The 17,545-nt window shown below is 45.0% G+C and overlaps 1 protein-coding gene across 1 annotated transcript in view; it reads left to right on the top strand.

Annotated features, from left to right (window-relative positions):
* Nucleotides 1-810: 810 nt before the first annotated feature.
* LOC308581468 (uncharacterized protein) overlaps nucleotides 811-17,545 on the top strand; it is a 33,116-nt gene continuing 16,381 nt past the window's right edge. Inside the window, exons 1-7 of the mRNA XM_081183878.1 lie at nucleotides 811-1,320; nucleotides 7,008-7,103; nucleotides 7,386-7,604; nucleotides 9,263-9,285; nucleotides 9,553-9,668; nucleotides 11,078-11,197; nucleotides 12,414-12,921. Of these exons, the coding sequence (XP_081040004.1) occupies nucleotides 904-1,320; nucleotides 7,008-7,103; nucleotides 7,386-7,604; nucleotides 9,263-9,285; nucleotides 9,553-9,668; nucleotides 11,078-11,197; nucleotides 12,414-12,921 (1,499 nt within the window). The 5' untranslated portion in view covers nucleotides 811-903. The remainder of the gene's footprint in view (nucleotides 1,321-7,007; nucleotides 7,104-7,385; nucleotides 7,605-9,262; nucleotides 9,286-9,552; nucleotides 9,669-11,077; nucleotides 11,198-12,413; nucleotides 12,922-17,545) is intronic.

The raw sequence follows: 17,545 nt of genomic DNA, 5'->3' as shown, positions 1-17,545 counted from the left end.
GGTTGTGTCATTCCACAATGGTTGTTGATGGTTCCTAGCCACAGTGGCTGTTTTCTGCCTCCACAGTTGGAGGCAGAAATGGCCGCTCTGACCTACCCACAGTACAGACCAAGCAGATCTTAAAGCTCTTTCAAGAAGAGTCCAGGAGCACCATCTGGCAGAAAATAGGAGGAGGAGGAGCAGGGGGAGGGGGTTGCCATATTTCAAAAAGTGAAAATCTGGACACAAAAGTTGGCAAAGCTGTTCAGCTTCTTTTGCAAAATCTTAACACACAAATGTTGTGGTATGGGGGATGCCATAGCCCTGGCCGCGAATTTTTTTTGGCGGGGTCAACCCTAGCGCAGTGCAGCCCAGCACTCCTCTCTGGGCAGAAGTTTTAAAATTTCCTTTATCTCTTTTCTTCTACTTTTTAGTTTTAAAAGTTTTTGGTGTGCGCTTGTGTCTGCAAGCTATTTTTATTTATTTTAATTACCGTAAAGCTTGAAAACACACACACACAGAAAACACAGTATACAGAAATAAACATAAAATACCAAGCATGTTTCTTTCTGTATACTGTGTTTTCTTTGTGTTTTCAAGCTTTAATTAAAACAAATAAAAATAGCTTGCAGACACAAGCGCAAACCAAAAATGTTGATTTGAAAGCTCTGGAAGCTCCTTACTGAAACATTAAAAGCGGACTCCACTGCTGTTTGGGGCCTGCCTTTGGTATTAAGCCTTAATTTGTTTTGGCAGAAGAAAACTTGGACTCAAAGTCAATCCGACTTCCTCATTACAGTTCGCAGGAATTTACTGTCTCCAAGGCAGCCTGGTGTCATCTCAGCCAATCCGGGAGCTGGAGCCAGTTAATGACACGTCCAAGCAAGCAGAGGAAAGTGAAACTTAACTTCTGACTAGAGAATCATGGATGCAAGCGCTCTCTTAGGAAACCTGAGCAAGGAAGCTTCCTGCTCCATCTGCCTGGAGTATTTCAAAGAGCCGGTGTCTGTACATTGTGGGCACAATTTCTGCCAGGCCTGCATCACTCAGTGCTGGTTGGGGCAGGAGACTGGCGTGTCCTGCCCCCAGTGTGGGGAAAGCAGCCACCAGAAGAGCTTCAGAGAGAACCAGCATCTGGCGAGAATCGTAGAAATCGTCAAATGCTTGAATCTGGAAGCTGCCAAAGCACTGGAAGAGGGGAAAGTGTGTGAGAAGCACTTGGAACAACTCAAGGTCTTCTGCAAAGACGACAAAATGCCCATCTGCTTGGTGTGCACTATTTCCAACGAGCATCAACATCACGCTGTCGTTCCGATAGAAGAAGCTGCTCAGGATTACAAGGTACAGTCGTACCTCGGCTTACAGACACTTCAGGTGACAGGCGCTTCAGGTTACGGACTAAGCTAACCCAGAAATAGTACCTCGGGTTAAGAACTTTACCTCAGGATGAGAACAGAAATCGTGTGCTGGCAGCGGGAGGCCCCATTAGCTAAAGTGGTACCTCAGGTTAAGAACGGACCTCCAGAACAAATTAAGTTCTTAACCCAAGGTATCACTGTAGTTTAGGGGAAAGGGGTGTAGCTCTGGACTGCTTGCAGAACATCCATGGATCAATCCCTGGTTTCTCTAGGGGAGACAGGGAATGTTTCCTGCCTTTGGGGAGCTGCTAGGGGTTGGTTGGTGTGTAAACCAGCCTTTCTCTACCTTGTTGTTGGACTAAAACTCCCATCATCCCTGACCACTGGTCCTTTTAGCCAGGGATGATGGGAGTTATAGTCCAACAACATAGGAAGGGCATAAGGTTGAGGAATGCTCGTGTGAACAATACAGTGGTACCTCGGGTTACAGACGCTTCAGGTTACAGACTCTGCTAACCCAGAAATAGTACCTCGGGTTAAGAACTTTGCTTCAGGATAAGAACAGAAATTGTGTGGCAGCGGTGCGGTGGCAGTGGGAGGCCCCATTAGCTAAAGTGGTACCTCAGGTTAAGAACAGTTTCAGGTTAAGAACGGACATCCAGAATGAATTAAATTCTTAATCAGTGGGACCATTGTACAGAGCTAGATGGGCTTGGTATAAGGTAGCTTCTTACACGTGGTATTCAACTCAGTTTTACTCAGGGTAGACCCCTTGAAATTAATGAGCATGACTATGGTCACATTCATAAAAGGTAAAGTAACAGACCCCTGACAGTTATGTCCAGGCGCGAACAACTCTGGGGTTATGGTGCTCATCTCGTTTTACTGGCCAAGGGAGTTGACATTTGTCTGCAGACAGTTTTTCCGGGTCATGTGGCCAGCATGACTAAGCCGCTTCTGACGATACCAGAGCAGCACACGAAAATGCTGTTTACCTTCCCGCTGCAGCAGTGCCTATTTATCTACTTGCATTGGTGTACTTTCAGACTGCTAGGTTGGCAGGAGCTGGGACCGAGCAACAGGAGCTCACCCCGTCACAGGGATTCGAACCACCAACCTTCCGATCGGCAAGCCCTAGGCTCAGTGGTTTAGACCACAGCGCCACGCCCACATTCATACCACACATTTAAAGTGCTATGACACTGCTTTAAGCGGTCACACCTTCCCCCGAAGAATTCTAGAAGACGTAGTTTGTTGAGGGTGCTGAGAAGTGTTAGGAGACCCATTTCCCTCACAGAGCAACAATCCCCAGAGCACTCTGTGAAGGGGGACTGATTCTTCAGTGGCTCTGGGAAGTGTAGTTCTGCGAGGGTAGCTCTCAGTGCCTTTAACAAACTACAGCTCCCATAATTCTTTCAGGGAAGCCTTGACTGTTTAAAGTGATAACAGCAATTTAAATACAAGCCATGAATGTGGTCTTAGTTATTTAAGTGAGTTGACTCTTGCCATATGTAGAACTAGCAGCAAGCACACTATCCCTTTTGCTGATTATTTCAAGTGAGAATTATGTGACTTAAACACAGGTTGCTCAGACTCTCATAAGTTACCTCCCTGTTGTTGTTAATAAAATTTGTATAGCACCCTTCATCCATAGATCTCAGGGCAGTTCACAACATAAAAACACAAAATACATAATAATAATAATAATAATAATAATAATAATAATAATAATAATAATAAAGCACTTTCCCCTTCCTTTCTTACTACAGTGGTACCTCGGTTACATACGCTTCAGGTTACATACGCTTCAGGTTACATACGCTTCAGGTTACAGACTCCGCTAACCCAGAAATAGTGCTTCAGGTTAAGAACTTTGCTTCAGGATGAGAACAGAAATCGTGCTCCGGCGGCGTGGCATCAGCAGGAGGCCCCATTAGCTAAAGTGGTGCTTCAGGTTAAGAACAGTTTCAGGTTAAGAACGGACCTCCGGAACGAATTAAGTACTTACCCTCCCCACCGAAAGCAGCGACAAATGGCTGTATCTGCACAAGACAAAATCTCCCGCTGGACTCAATAACAGAACTAGAATGACTAAATGCTGTCAACCAGCCACCAACTCAAAAACGGATTCTACGCTTACTGTCCTGGAATATTGCAGGGTGGGGAAACAAAGGCGGAGACCCAGACCTAATGAACTTCTTTAAAGATTTTGAATTAATACTTCTACAAGAAACATGGTCAACTAGAGATATTAAAATTAATGGGTTCACCTCCTATACGAAACCCGCATTGAAAACAAACGCGAAGGGCCGGCCGAAAGCAGGGTTCTGCTGTATGATCAAAGACAACTTAGGGTTTGAAATCAAGCAGCTAGAAAAATGCTTACCACTTGCACAAGCTCTACTTTTAACACAAAAGACGATACTTTGCTACTTGTAAATGTCTATATCCCCCCAACCAAAAACAACAGCAGCAGTGAAAATTGGTCACAGCTAACCTCCTACATAGAAAATTTGACCGATAAATACCCAAATGCCTCACTGATAATAGCAGGTGATTTTAATGCTAGAGTGGGAACCAACAATGAACAACTATGTAGCAAACTAAATTGGAATACTGATAATGACATCGCACATGCCCTGAAAATAGGACGTTTCTCCAGAGAGAGGGTTGTAAACAACGAAGGCTTACGCCTACTTGAATTGTGCAACAATTTTAACTTGCAGATTGTGAACGGTTCAACAAAAGGCGATAGAAGCGGGGAGTTTACATACTTCTCCCCCCGAGGATGCAGTGTCATCGACTATATTCTTGTTCCTTATAATATTATAAATTCGATCATGGACCTCAAAATTGGAACGCGTACTGAAAGCGACCATCAGCCATTATTGTTGTCTATTAACTTAAAAGATGAAACCAAAACAACCAAGTATAATATCATAGAACCTTCTCAATATAAACAAATGACTCATTTAAAATGGTCCCAGGAAATGAGTGCAGCAGTGGGGCAAAAACTTACAGCCAACCTGAGAAAACAAGTACTATCCAACTTAAAGACCACTAATCCTAACAGTGATATTCAGAAAATCTATAATGAAATCTTTCAAATGTTTGTAGAGCTTAGTACTCCACTTAAAGTTTGGATACTTAAACATAGCGCTAGCCCTTGGTTTGACGATGAATGTTTCCAGCTAAAAAGAAAACTGCGCCAAACATTTAAAAATAATCGCACTAAACTAGAGCCCTCTTATCTTGATGAAAAAAGAAAATATCATCACATTCTGGCCGAAAAGAAACAGAAATATGCAACCCAAAAATGGTTACAATTATTCGACTCAATTCAGAGTAAAAACAACAAAGCGTTCTGGAACCTAGTGTACGGAGGATTGAAAGCCGAAAATCAATTAACCCAACCACCAATTGCAGAATCCAAATGGTCCCAATACTTTACATCTGTATTTAACAATCTACACAGTGAACTTAAAGGAAATGAGACCACTAAAAATAAAATCAATAAACTCCAGGAGTGGCCAAGGGTAGAAGAAGTGGAAATTAGAGAGATAGTTAAAAATTTCAAATCGGGGAAATCTCCTGGGCCAGATGGTCTACCAATAGAACTATTCAAGACCTATATAGATTGGTGGGCAGAACCCTTAGCTCAATTGTTTACACTCATAGACAAAGATGGGATCATACCTGAGATATGGTTAAGATCAATAATTATCCCAATCTTTAAAAATGGCGACCCAAAAGAACCAAGGAATTATAGACCGATAAGCTTATTATCAGTGATAGGGAAAATCTACGCTAAGCACCTTTTATCTAAACTCCTCACCTGGATGAAAAATCTAAATTTACCAGGGAAAGAACAAATAGGTTTCTCCAAAGGTTGCTCTACATTAGACCACTGCCTTGTACTTATGCATTTGGTTGAAAAATATAGATCCCAAAGGCAATCTAAGATATATGCTGCTTTTGTAGATTTTCGTGGTGCATTCGACTCAATTGACCGCCCAAAGCTGTGGAGGAAACTTGCAGGATTAAAAATTGATCAGCGCTTATTGACTTTAATACAAAATCTATATTCTTCCAATGTCTGTCAAGTCAAACTTAACACCAAAGGTCACCTTTCATCAGACATCCCAAACTCGAAAGGGGTAAAACAAGGGTGTATTCTTGCCCCCTTTCTATTTAATTTATTTTTATCAGACTTGCCAGATCACCTTCAAAAAATAGAATCACATGCCCCTAAACTTAATCAGAAACCAGTTCCTCTCTTATTATATGCAGACGATGCAGTCCTACTATCATTAACGAGTTTGGGTCTGAAACGTCTTATATCTTCTCTGATCCTTTACTGCGAATGTAATAAACTCTCTATAAATTATGAGAAGACAAAAATCTTAGTCTTCTCGAATGGTTGGAAACTAGAGAAATGGAAAATAAGAGGGCAAGAAATCCAACAAATAAAAATCTATAGGTATCTGGGAATTTTATTCCAGAGCAATTTAGGGTGGGCAAATCATCGCACAAACGCCATAAAACAGGCAAAGTGCACCTCATCAGCAGTTGCCCGTTTTTATTATCAGAAAGGTAATCAATTTATTCCTGCGGCCAACCAGATATTTCAAACAAAAGTGCAAGCCCAGATACTCTATGGAATCCCGTTATGGGTCCAAGCATATAACAGTGACTTAAAAAAGATTCACTCCAGCTTTTTGAGACGTATTCTTGGACTCCCAGCTGTGATCAAATATGAAACAATGTGTGCAGAAATAGGTATACACACAATGGAATACTGGGCCTGGTCCACCTCAATAAAGTACTGGTTACGCTGCCATTTTCGCTGCTCTCCATCAAGCCTGCTCGCTGATTTGCTCAAAGACTCCTATAAATCAAGATGGTATCAGTTCCTCGAAAAAAAGATTGAATCTTTAGGCATCGAGCTGGAGCCCCTGTACAATTCTAACGAGCAATACATTTTCCATAATATCCTAACTAGACTAAAGGATGTCGAGAGACAAAATATTATGGCAGCTGTAAACAAAATTTGCTCCCCCATATTCTATGATTTAAATATCTTAGATAGCAGAGCCAATTACATCACTAAATTAATAATCCCAGCCCAACGTAGGGCTTTTATGCTGGCCCGGTTGAATGTTTTTCCCTCAGCATTTGTCTGGGGAAGATATCAAAACATCCCTAGAAACAAGAGATTCTGCAGATGCTCTATGAATGTCCCGGACACTGTAGAGCATATTCTCTTCCATTGCCCATTGTACGGTACGCTCCGTCAACGCGTGCTGTCCCCCCTTTTGGGTGGTCTGGAACCCCAGCAAGGTGAATGTGTGGGATTCTGCCTATCCGACGTTGACCAAAGGGTAACGGCGGGGGTAGCTGAGTTTTTGGCAGCAGCCCTCCAAGGAGCAGGTTAACAAGGAAAACCACTGATTCTATATGTATATATATATATATGTATGTAGCCAACTGCTGCCTTTTTATATATATCTCAAGGCTTTTACATGTTATTCTCTCTTTTATGGTTTTTATTCGCATAATGCCTAATAAAGGTTTGATTTCATCACTTAACCCGAGGTACCACTGTATAGGTAAGGTTCCCCACCCCACCCCATGCCCCACAAGCCTGCTAATAATTTCTCTGTTGAAAAGGAACACTTTCAGATGCAACTGAAGATCTGGAAGCAAAAGACCGAGGAACTCCAGGCCCTGAAATTAGCTGAAGCGAGAAGACGCTTGAAACGTCTGGTAAGTCAGCAGTTCTCAGACGTAACACCTGATTGGAGTTTAAAACATGTGGAGGGCTGCCAGGTGGATGAAAGCCGTCCAAGTTGCCCATTTCCCCCCTTCTACCAGGCTTCTGTGCCTTTAAGAGGTGCATAACAAACAAAATATCAGCGAGTGGTGCTTTTCCACCGTGAATGCTGAGTGATGGGGGAAAGTCGGTGGTTCAGGTGTTAATGCCACAACTCTATACCATAACATTTTCTGTTGACCTTCCCTGCCTTCCTTTTGACCTGCTCTTTGCAGGAAAGGTTAGACTCCGAAGGGAAGAAGATTGTGTCTGAATTTGAGCAGCTCTATCAGTTTCTAGAAGATGAAGAAGAATTCCTGCTGGCCAGGCTAGAACAGCTGCAGAAGGAAGTGATAATGGAGGAGGAGACCACCACATCAGAGATTTCCAAGCTTTGTGACCTCGTCCACGATGTGGAAGAGAGATGTAAGCAGCCTGTGAGTGAATTCCTCCAGGTAAGGAGAGCAGGGATCCTTCCTCTGGGGCCTTGGGGCTACTAAATCTAGACAGGCATGGGGTAAATCTAGATTTAGCAATGGGGTGAGTTATCCTCCCATGTGTTTATTTGGAGGACGGCTCCTGCTTGTATTCAGGACCTAACTCACTGCCATGTACAGGGCTGGAAAAGGCCTAATGATCTAGACTGGAGCAGTGAACCTGGCTTTTTTTGGTCTTCACATGGGGCTTAGTGTTCTCGCTTGAATTTCCTGGAGGGAGCCAATTCAAGGGCTAGTCACACAACACTGGCAAATCAGCGGCGTAGCAGCGAAACTGCTAGCACATCTGCAAAGTTAAGCAGGGTCCGGTATGGTTTCAAATTGGACGGGGAACCAAGTGCTGAGATTTCCGGCATTGCAGGGAGTTGGACTAGGTGACCCTCGGGGTTCCTTCCAATTCTACGATTCTATGATTCTAAGAGTTTCAATTGAGGGACCGAAAGCATGTTGCGGTTGCAGGATCTCTCTCTGCAGATCGGATGTGTAGCAGCAGCACCTTTGGGCTCTTCCTGTACATTTGTAAGAAAAGCAAATATTACAGAAACACTCTAGAGCAGGAATAGGGGATCTGTCCAGTGGGCCGGATCATGATTTTCCCCACACCCCTGGAGGCTGCATGAAAAGTGGGTGGGGCTACCCACTTGTCAATCACCTTGCATCAGAGTGATGTCAGAGTTTGGCCAGTTGATGAACATGCCAAAGAGAGAGAGATGGTTAGGACCTGTTGTTATTTCTTTTATCTCTCTATTGTTTGAACAGCTGAAAACCTTTTATTTATTTACTTTTCAAAATAAAAAAAAGCCTTTGGGGGAAATAGCAAAAGGAAGATAGGAGGAAAAGGACCGACAGGGCAGAAGGAACGACTGCAAACAAATGACCTTACAAGTATTTAAAGTGTGTTTTCACCTGGGAATAAATATTAAGACGTTTAAGCAGAGAAAAGATGCAAGCGTTGCCCCTCTGCTTCAGGCAAAGTATCCGGAGAGATGCTGCAAATGAGAGAAGATAAGAGTAAAAACACTTAAAATCAGAGAATTGTAATGCTGGAAGGGACCATGCGGGTCATATTTGTTAGAATTCCTCCTCCGTGATTGCAGTCATGGGATTGTTGTCTATCACATGACGGTGTATGTTTTGACTCCACAGAGTGGGAAGTGACGGAGATGGGATGTTTGTGTTACTGTGTTCCATGAAGTGGCACTATTGTCCTTTGTTTTTTCACTTTGCTGTCTGATTCTGGAGAGAGAGGGAGCTATGTTGCAGTGCTCTGTGTGTGTTTATATGTAAATAAAGTAATTAGCCAAAATGCTGAGTTGCTGAGGTCTGTCACACAAGCTGCGAAGACTCTGCGGATCCCTAAGTGTGCCGGTGTCGGTTGGCATCGGTCGCTGTGATGTTCGGGCAGAAGAAAGCTTTTGAAGCTCCCGAACAATCAACCAGGAGGGAGGGAACATGCCAGTCGGGCATGTGTCTCTGCCACGGTCCTACTCGAGTGTAGGCTGAGCTCCTGACAATATTGCCCAACCGCCTGCAATGCAGGAATATGGAACTTTAACAATGAGCAATGGATGTCTGATTAGCATGATCTCACTTTGTCTTCTCTCTCCCATCTCTAGGATCTCAAAAACACCTTGAGCAGGTACGGTTCTCTCATGCGTTCAGGCCAGTACTAGAGACAAGCCTGAGGGCTGCAGGATGTGTGCTGGAGTGCAAGTGTCTCATTGACGCTGCTTCCTTCTCCAAGGGTGGCCTTGATCCACTTTACACACAATCACTGGTCCGGGGGTGGGGGTGGGGAATACGCTTATTCTGGGAATCACTAACTCCCAAGCTGGAGGCAGAGGCAAGGAACATGGGTTTGAGAATTCCCAAGTCTGTGGTTAAGGAGAGCCTTTTCCCCTTCCAGATGCGAGGATCAGAAGACCCAGAAACCAGCGGGTTGCTCTCAAGATCTGGAGAAGAGGCTGGATGCATTTTCCGAAAAAAGGATGCATCTGGAAGAGATCTTAAAGAAATTCAAAGGTGCCAAGGTGGGGGTGGGAGGGAAGGGAGGAATCATTATTTCTAGAAATAGTAAAATAGTCATTTTTAACATTCATTTGTCACTATATATATATACCGTACATATATATATAGGTAAAGGGACCCCTGACCATTAGGTCCAGTCGTGACCGACTCTGGGGTTGCGGCGCTCATCTCACTTTACTGGCCGAGGGAGCCAGCGTACAGCTTCCGGGTCATGTGGCCAGCATGACTAAGCTGCTTCTGGCAAACCAGAGCAGCGCACGGAAATGCCGTTTACCTTCCTGCCAGAGCGGTACCTATTTATCTACTTGCACTTTGAGGTGCTTTCGAACTGCTAGGTTGGCAGGAGCAGGGACCGGACAACGGGAGCTCACCCCGTCATGGGGATTCAAACCGCCGACCTTCTGATCGGCAAGTCCTAGGCTCTGTGGTTTAATCCACAGCGCCACCCGCATCCCATCTCTATCTCTCTCTCTCTCTCTCTCTCTCTCTCTATCTCTATCTCTATCTCTATCTATCTATCTATCATCTATCTAGTCTCAAAGCAACTTAACGACAAGATAAGTTGTGCTCCCGGATTATTGCAGAGGACGATTTAGGGGAGTGTGACCGGTTCACCTGCCCTGGGTGCCAAGCCAAGAGGGTGTTGCAGGAGGCGCCACACCAAGGAAGAAGGGAGGGAGGGGATTTTGGTGCCACACAGGGTGCGCTGAAATTTGAAAGCCCAAAGTTCGCCGCTGACATTGGGTTCCCAGCTGGTGATCAGGAGTGGCCAGCATGGTGGAGCAATGCCGTGGTACCACCCTTTTGATGGCAGTATTGCTGCTTTATACCTGGACAGTGCAGTGATGAGTCAGGGGAGTGGAGAGGTTGGAGCTATGTGGACACGCTGGCAGAGCCAGCCTGGCAGAGTATTTGTCCATCCCATACTTCTCTATGTGTTTCCTCATTACTTTCCTAACTGCAAAAAGTCTTTTCTTTTGAAGTGAATTTGGAGCACCAGGGCAACAGATCTACTTTATGTATTTTGTGTTTTTCACGTTATAATTTAATGTAAACTGCCCTGAGGTCTACGGGATATAGGGCAGCATGCAAATTTAATAAATAATAATAATAAATAATTTTGTAAAATTTTCCCATATGCTCTTGAATCCCTCCTGCAAAATATGGACAATCTGGAATCAATAAACAACTCTTGCTGATCCACTTCAAAATACCCTGAGCTCTACCAGTGCCCTGTCTACCTGCTGCCCACCCCTGCTCTAGATCATGTTTCTAGATCAGAGCTCCTCATTATATCAATTGAAGGGGAAAGAGTTCCTTGAATGTATAATTCTGAAAACCACTGGCCCAAGCGCACCATCTTTGTGGAATCTAATCCCCATTTTTCTCCTCTCTTCCTCCAGCTGCTGTGTCAGTTGAACTGGAGAGCATATCTTTGTCAAAAGAGGAACTAGGAGTCCGGAAAGGCAGGACAAGATTATTTGAGTTGCCTTATGCCGAAGTGAAAAAAAGAGGCACAAGAGGTGAATAGTTTTTGTGCTCAGTAGCGGTTGCACACTTTCTGGGTATGTTGCAGCAGTAGGGGCAGGGGAGATTTTTAATTCAGTTCCCAGGGAAAGGCAAATCTACTTAATTAGCACTTTCTGGAATTCTTCTTCTTCTTCTTTGGCGATCACTCGTAGCCGAGTAAGGTTGTCTTCCATAAACACGGTTTTAACAATGAGTCCATAAGTTACTGTGGAGGCCAATTCTGGATCCACACGTCCTTCCACAGTGGGGACATTGGTTTCCGGGTGGGAGTTGATCACAGCATGGATTTGCCAAGTGTGCCTTCCTCTTAGCATGTTTCTCCCTTGCATCCTGAGTGAGCATCTTCAAAGTCCATGACACCTTTGGTAAAGGCTGTCCTCCAATTGGAGCGCTCGCAGGCCAGTGTTTCCCAGTTGCCGGTGTTTACACTACATTTTTTTAGATTTCCCTTGAGAGAGTCTTTAAACCTCTTTTGTTGACCACCAGCATGACGCTTAACTTTTTTAAGTTCAGAATAGAGTAGTTGCTTTGGAAGACGATAATCAGGCATCTGCACAACATGACTAGTCCAACGAAGTTGATGTTGAAGAATCATTGCTTCGACACTGGTGATCTTTGCATCTTCCAGTACACTGGTATTAGTTTGCCTGTCTTCCCAAGTGATGTGTAAATTTTTCCGGACAAATCAAAACAGCCACCCTTTGAAACTCCTTCTTTTAATGTTGCAGTGCGGTTCTCCGTAGCAACAAATAATGCATCACAAAAATACGTATATTCAGGAAAAGCGTGCATCAAAATACAGTATTAGAGAACATAACATACACAGATGCTTTGTAATAGGGAACCAGTTCTGTCTGTAACATGTTGTTGTTGTTTAGTCATGTCCGACTCTTCGTGACCCCATGGACCAGAGCACACCAGGCACACCTGTCTTCCATGGCCTCCTGCAGTTTGGTCAAACTCATGCTGGTAGCTTCGAGAACACTGTCCAACCATCTCGTCCTCTGTCGTCCCCTTCTCCTTGTGCCCTCCATCTTTCCCAGCATCAGGGTCTTTTCCATGGAGTCATCTCTTCTCATGAGGTGGCCAAAGTATTGGAGCCTCAGCTTCAGGACCTGTCCTTCCAGTGAGCACTCAGGGCTGATTTCCTTCAGAATGGATAGGTTGTCTGTAACATACACTCTCTCTTTTTCCTCCCTCCCTTCCAAGTGAACGTGACGCTGGATGGAGACACCGCAAACCCCTTCCTCGTCCTCTCGGCGGATCAGAAGAGTGTGAGACTCGGAGATGCATGGCAGGATGTAGCTGACAACCCCGAGAGATTTGATCCTTACCCCTGTGTGCTGGGCTGCGAGGGACTCACGTCGGGGAGGCATTATTGGGAAGTTGAAGTGGCCAGTGGGAAGCACTGGGCCGTGGGCTTTGCAAAAGAATCTGTTAAAAGGAAAGGGCAGATCACCCCTAGCCCTGAGGAGCAGATATGGGCTCTACAACAAAGTGGGGATCTCCTTGAAGCTCTAACCTATCCTCCGACTATCTTGCCGTCGGGCAACTGCCCCAGGAGAGTCTGGGTATTTCTGGACTATGAAGAGGAACGAGTGGCATTTTTTGATGCCGATACATCAATGTTAATCTATGTTTTCTCACCAGCGATGTTCAGTCAGGAAAGAATCTTCCCTTGGCTCTGGGTCTGGCCTGGAACCGAGCTGAGGATTTAGCAGCGAGTTTTGATGTTAGTGTATTGGGCTAACTGCAGCGAGGCTGAGTAACACACAAATATCGCAAAAATATCACTTGTCTAGGTTTGGGTAGCTATCTTCTCGACGGCCCGGGAAGAGTGGCTTTACAGGCCATGTCCCACTTGCAAGGCAAGGATCCTGTTGTGAAACAAATCCCAAATTTCCTTCAGCAAAAACCCACATTTTGTGCCAATAAAAAACAAAACACTAGCAAATTGTATTGTGCATATCAGTTCTAAATTACACAAACTTTGTGCTGATTTCAGCTCTTTTAAACACAGCTGATGTTATAAGAATACATACATCATATCAGGTCGAGATAGCCAACATGGTGCCACCAAGATGTTGCTAGACTACAACTCCCATCATCCCTGACCGCTGGCAGAGGCTGATGGGAGTTGTAGTACAACAACGTCTGGAAGTTTCATATTAAAGGAGCGGCACCGTTAGGCCTGGACTGCTGGGCACATCCCCTGCCCCTCACTGCAGATGGCTGGCGCCATCAGAGAGCACCCACAAAACCTTCCTTTAAAAAACAACAACAGTCCTTCACCATGAGCGCAATGCAGCCAGAGCAAAGCTCTCCACCCATTTAATTCTGCAGGGTGCCTCTGGGCCCCACATGAAGAAGACCGGCAGGTGCCTGTAAAAAGATGCGAGGATGTCACAGATGTCACAGAGACTGCTGCTGATGGCTGGCTGGCAAGGAAAGGACAAAATGAGGGAGGACCAAGCAAACAGGCAGTGTGAGAATACACCTTCCCCTCTTTCTAATTTTTCTGGGGTGGGGAGGACCCCATATCTCCCCTCCCCAACTTTTTACCAGGGTTCTTTCCCTTACACATGGCCTGCTAACTGGGTGGATGGAGGAAAGAGTGAGCAAACTGGACTGTGGCTGTGTGTAGAAATCGGTGGTGGAATGACAGACTCCCTCAAGAACTTGGAAATGGATGCTATCGAAGCGCAAGATTTTTTCACATCGTTCTGATTTTATTCAGAATAAACAATATGAATCAATGCAATATGTGCAAGGATAACTCTGCTCAACATACAAATAGAAAGGCAGAGTGACACCTGTTTTCATTCAAGTTTGGGTGTATTTTATCTTAATCCAGTTTGCCTTCCTGTGCAATGAACAGCTTGATCTGCAGCCGTGAGAAGCTTTTCATAGCATGGAGGTGAGCAGAAGCCAATCATTTTCTTGGCTAAGCTGCTTTTAAAACCCTTCCTGAAAGGTAGAGATTGATTGATGGACTGGCCAGTTAGGAAATGGAAAAATAACATGATCTGCTGCCAGGCTGATCATGGGAAAATGAAAAATTTGGGCTGATCCACATTAAGTCTGGACCTAGTTGTTCCATTTTTAGTTTGGTCCAGCGTTGGCCATTCCCACGGGTACTTTTTGCCTTTGGTTTTACTTGGGGAAAGACCCCTGAAAACCTGTGTTTTCCCATTCATTCTTCCTATTCTAAATAGTCTGCTTTTCGGGTTGTCTCCATCTCCACCCACCTTTGGCAATGGGGTTGAGCAGACACACTTATTCCACACACAGACACACCCCATACTGTGGCTACCCTTGCATTGCATTCAAACGTCTTGTCCTGCACACAAAACACTCCACTTTCGGTGATGCAGTGGGGGCCGAGGCTGTGGACTGATTACGTTTTTGCACAAAAACTTGGTTTTGGGCAACCCTGCTACTTTGAGTTCTGCAGGTCTCACAGCATTAACGCCCCATAAAGTCTTGCTTCTCCCATAACCACAGCCTTGGATTCCAGCAGAAATCAAGCATGTCTGTCCATCACGGGCTTCAGCCTGCCTCCTCCTAGCTTCCAACTCATACAACAGTGTCTTTAGTCCAGGGGTCAGCAAACTTTTTCAGCAGGTGGCCGGTCCACTGTCCCTCAGTGCTTGGGGGGGGGCGGACTATATTGGGGGGGAATGAACGAATTCCTATGCCCCACAAATAACCCAGAGATGCATTTTAAATAAAAGCACACATTCTACTCACGTAAAAGCATGCTGATTCCTGGACCGTCTGCGGGCCAAATTTAGAAGGTGATTGGGCCGGATCCGGCCCCTGGGCCTTGCCTACCCATTATTTGGTCCTTCTAAAATACCAGCCAGGTGAGGAGGGGGGCCCACCATTTGTCCTCTGACACAGAGCCACTTCCTTTGTTATTTTAAGGACTCGTACTTAAGCCACGACCACACCAGGAAGCTGGCCTGGCTATGCCAGCAATGTAATCCTCACTGGATCGAGGAATTGGAAGGGACTCAGGCCCCATATAGCCTAACACACACACACACCCTAACTCACAACAGTATTTATATATACAAGGCATAGGCAAACTCTGGCCCTCCAGATGTTTGGGACTACTATTCCCATCATCCCTAGTGAACAGAACCAGTGGTCAAGGATGATGGGAATCGTAGTCCCAAACATCTGGCGGGCCGGAGTTTGCCTATGCCTGATATATACCCTGCCTTTTTCCTGATGGGACTCATGGTGGGTTACATATAAAAATGAGAACTGCTAAAACCTCTTTTGAACTTGTGTTACCCTACAAAGGACGGTGGCATAAGAACGATGACCCTTCAGCCAAAAGAAGAGAAACTCAGCGTGTGGAAAGAGTTCAAATTTATTGCTGAAGAGTAAACAAACCTAGAGACCACAGTGGCAGTGGCGTAGCGTGGGTTGTCAGCACCCGGGGCAAGGCAAGTAATTTGCGCCCCCTAACCTGTGGATTTTAGCAGGGGGCAGAGAGCTGCGAGTGCGAGCGTGCCCCCCCAGATGTTGCGCCCGGTGCGGCCGCCCCCCCTGCACCCCCCACGCTACGCCACTGCACAGTGGATATCTCCGAAAAGCTGGAACCCCCAAACAAAGGGTTGTTGTTGTTCTTTAGTCGTGTCCGACTCTTTGTGACCCCATGGACCAGAGCATGCCAGGCACTCCTGTCTTCCACTGCCTCCCGCAGTTTGGTCAAACTCATGTTCGTAGCTTCAAGAACACTGTCCAACCATCTCATCATCTGTCGTCCCCTTCTCCTCGTGCCCTCAATCTTTCCCAACATCAGGGTCTTTTCCAGGGAGTCTTCTCTTCTCATGAGGTGGCCAAAGTATTGGAGCCTCAGCTTCAAAATCTGTCCTTCCAGTGAGCACTCAGGGCTGATTTCCTTCAGAATGGTGAGGTTTGATCTTCTTGCAGTCCATGGGACTCTCAAGAGTCTCCTCCAGCACCATAATTCAAAAGCATCAATTCTTTGGCGATCAGCCTTCTTGATGGTCCAGCTCTCACTTCCATACATCACTACTGGGAAAACCATGGCTTTAACTATACGGACCTTTGTTGGCAAGGTGATGTGTCTGCTTTTTAAGATGCTGTCTAGGTACACACAGCTTTAATAATATTACAGGAAGGAATGCAATTGTGACAGAAACTTAAACCATCCTCACTGGCTGCCTCTATACTTTCTCAAAACATGTTCTTATGTACTACGCAAAGCCATAGCAACAGATATCTTTAAGCAAAGTTATCAATTTGTCCCATGCAGAATATTGCACTTCTCTGCCAGTGTTATCTTGCTACATGAAGAATGTCTGAGTGTACAATGAAATTATTGTTCTGATGGCTTTGAAGCCAGCCCCCAGTCTTCTGACGAAGGTCAGTCTGCCCTTGGCACGCTTTACTTAAGCTGATTAGAAAACGAGAGGCAACAAGACGGAAATGCATTTTCAGTGGTATACTATCTCGACATTCACCGGCAGTCCTAAGTAGTGTGCTATGGGGATTGTTGCCTAATAAAAACAGTGAGGTGTTGCAGGTCCCTTTACAAGTGCCTCTGCCTCTTCCGTGACGGTTGTCGTGAGCTGCTTGGAGCAGAATTTGGAAAAACAGCACAGAAATAAACTTGATTCTGATGGTTCTAGAGTTACGCCATAAATACGTTTGTCCAGGCTTGCACTCTCTGTCTTTGACCTGGCTCTCAAGAGCAGCAAACACACTGCTATTCTCATATTGCAGAAGTCCAGATGTCCATAACATAAGACAAATTTTATGAAACTGTTTAAAAATAAATAAACAATAATAAAAGGGTCATCTCTGTTTAAAGGAAGCCATAGCTTCTCTATTGCTGAATCATTCTCCTGCCCCCAAGGCCTGTTCCAGGCTCATCTGATTCACTTAAAGTGATATTACCCTCACAGGCATGAGGGAAATTGGTTTTTTAATGAGCTAGGAGCTCACCTTAATTTATTCCCCTACATTTATACCCCACCTTTCTTCCATCATAAAGCCTAAGGTGACATATCTCCAGCAGGTCTCCCATCCAAGTTCTTAATAGACTCAGGTCTGATTGCTATAGCAAATAAAATAAATAAATAATAAAATAAAATAAAATTTCCTGCATAGAGAAAGCTAGATGTTAGAGGAGGTTTGCAGCCTGGCGTTCTTCCTCATGTACTAGAGAAATGTTGGGGTTTTTTCTCCTGAACCAGTGCATGGGCGTAGCTGCACCCCCAGATCAAGAAAACAATAAAAATACTTAACTAGCTGCCCAATCGCATTGGTTCTGCCCCCCCCAAACCTTGCTACGCCCATGA

The sequence above is a fragment of the Podarcis bocagei genome, assembly GCF_964188305.1.
Source record: "Podarcis bocagei genome assembly, chromosome: 2".
NCBI lineage: Eukaryota > Metazoa > Chordata > Lepidosauria > Squamata > Lacertidae > Podarcis > Podarcis bocagei.
The sequence above is the reverse complement of the archived record's forward strand: the minus strand, read 5'-3'. Positions and strand labels throughout refer to the sequence as shown.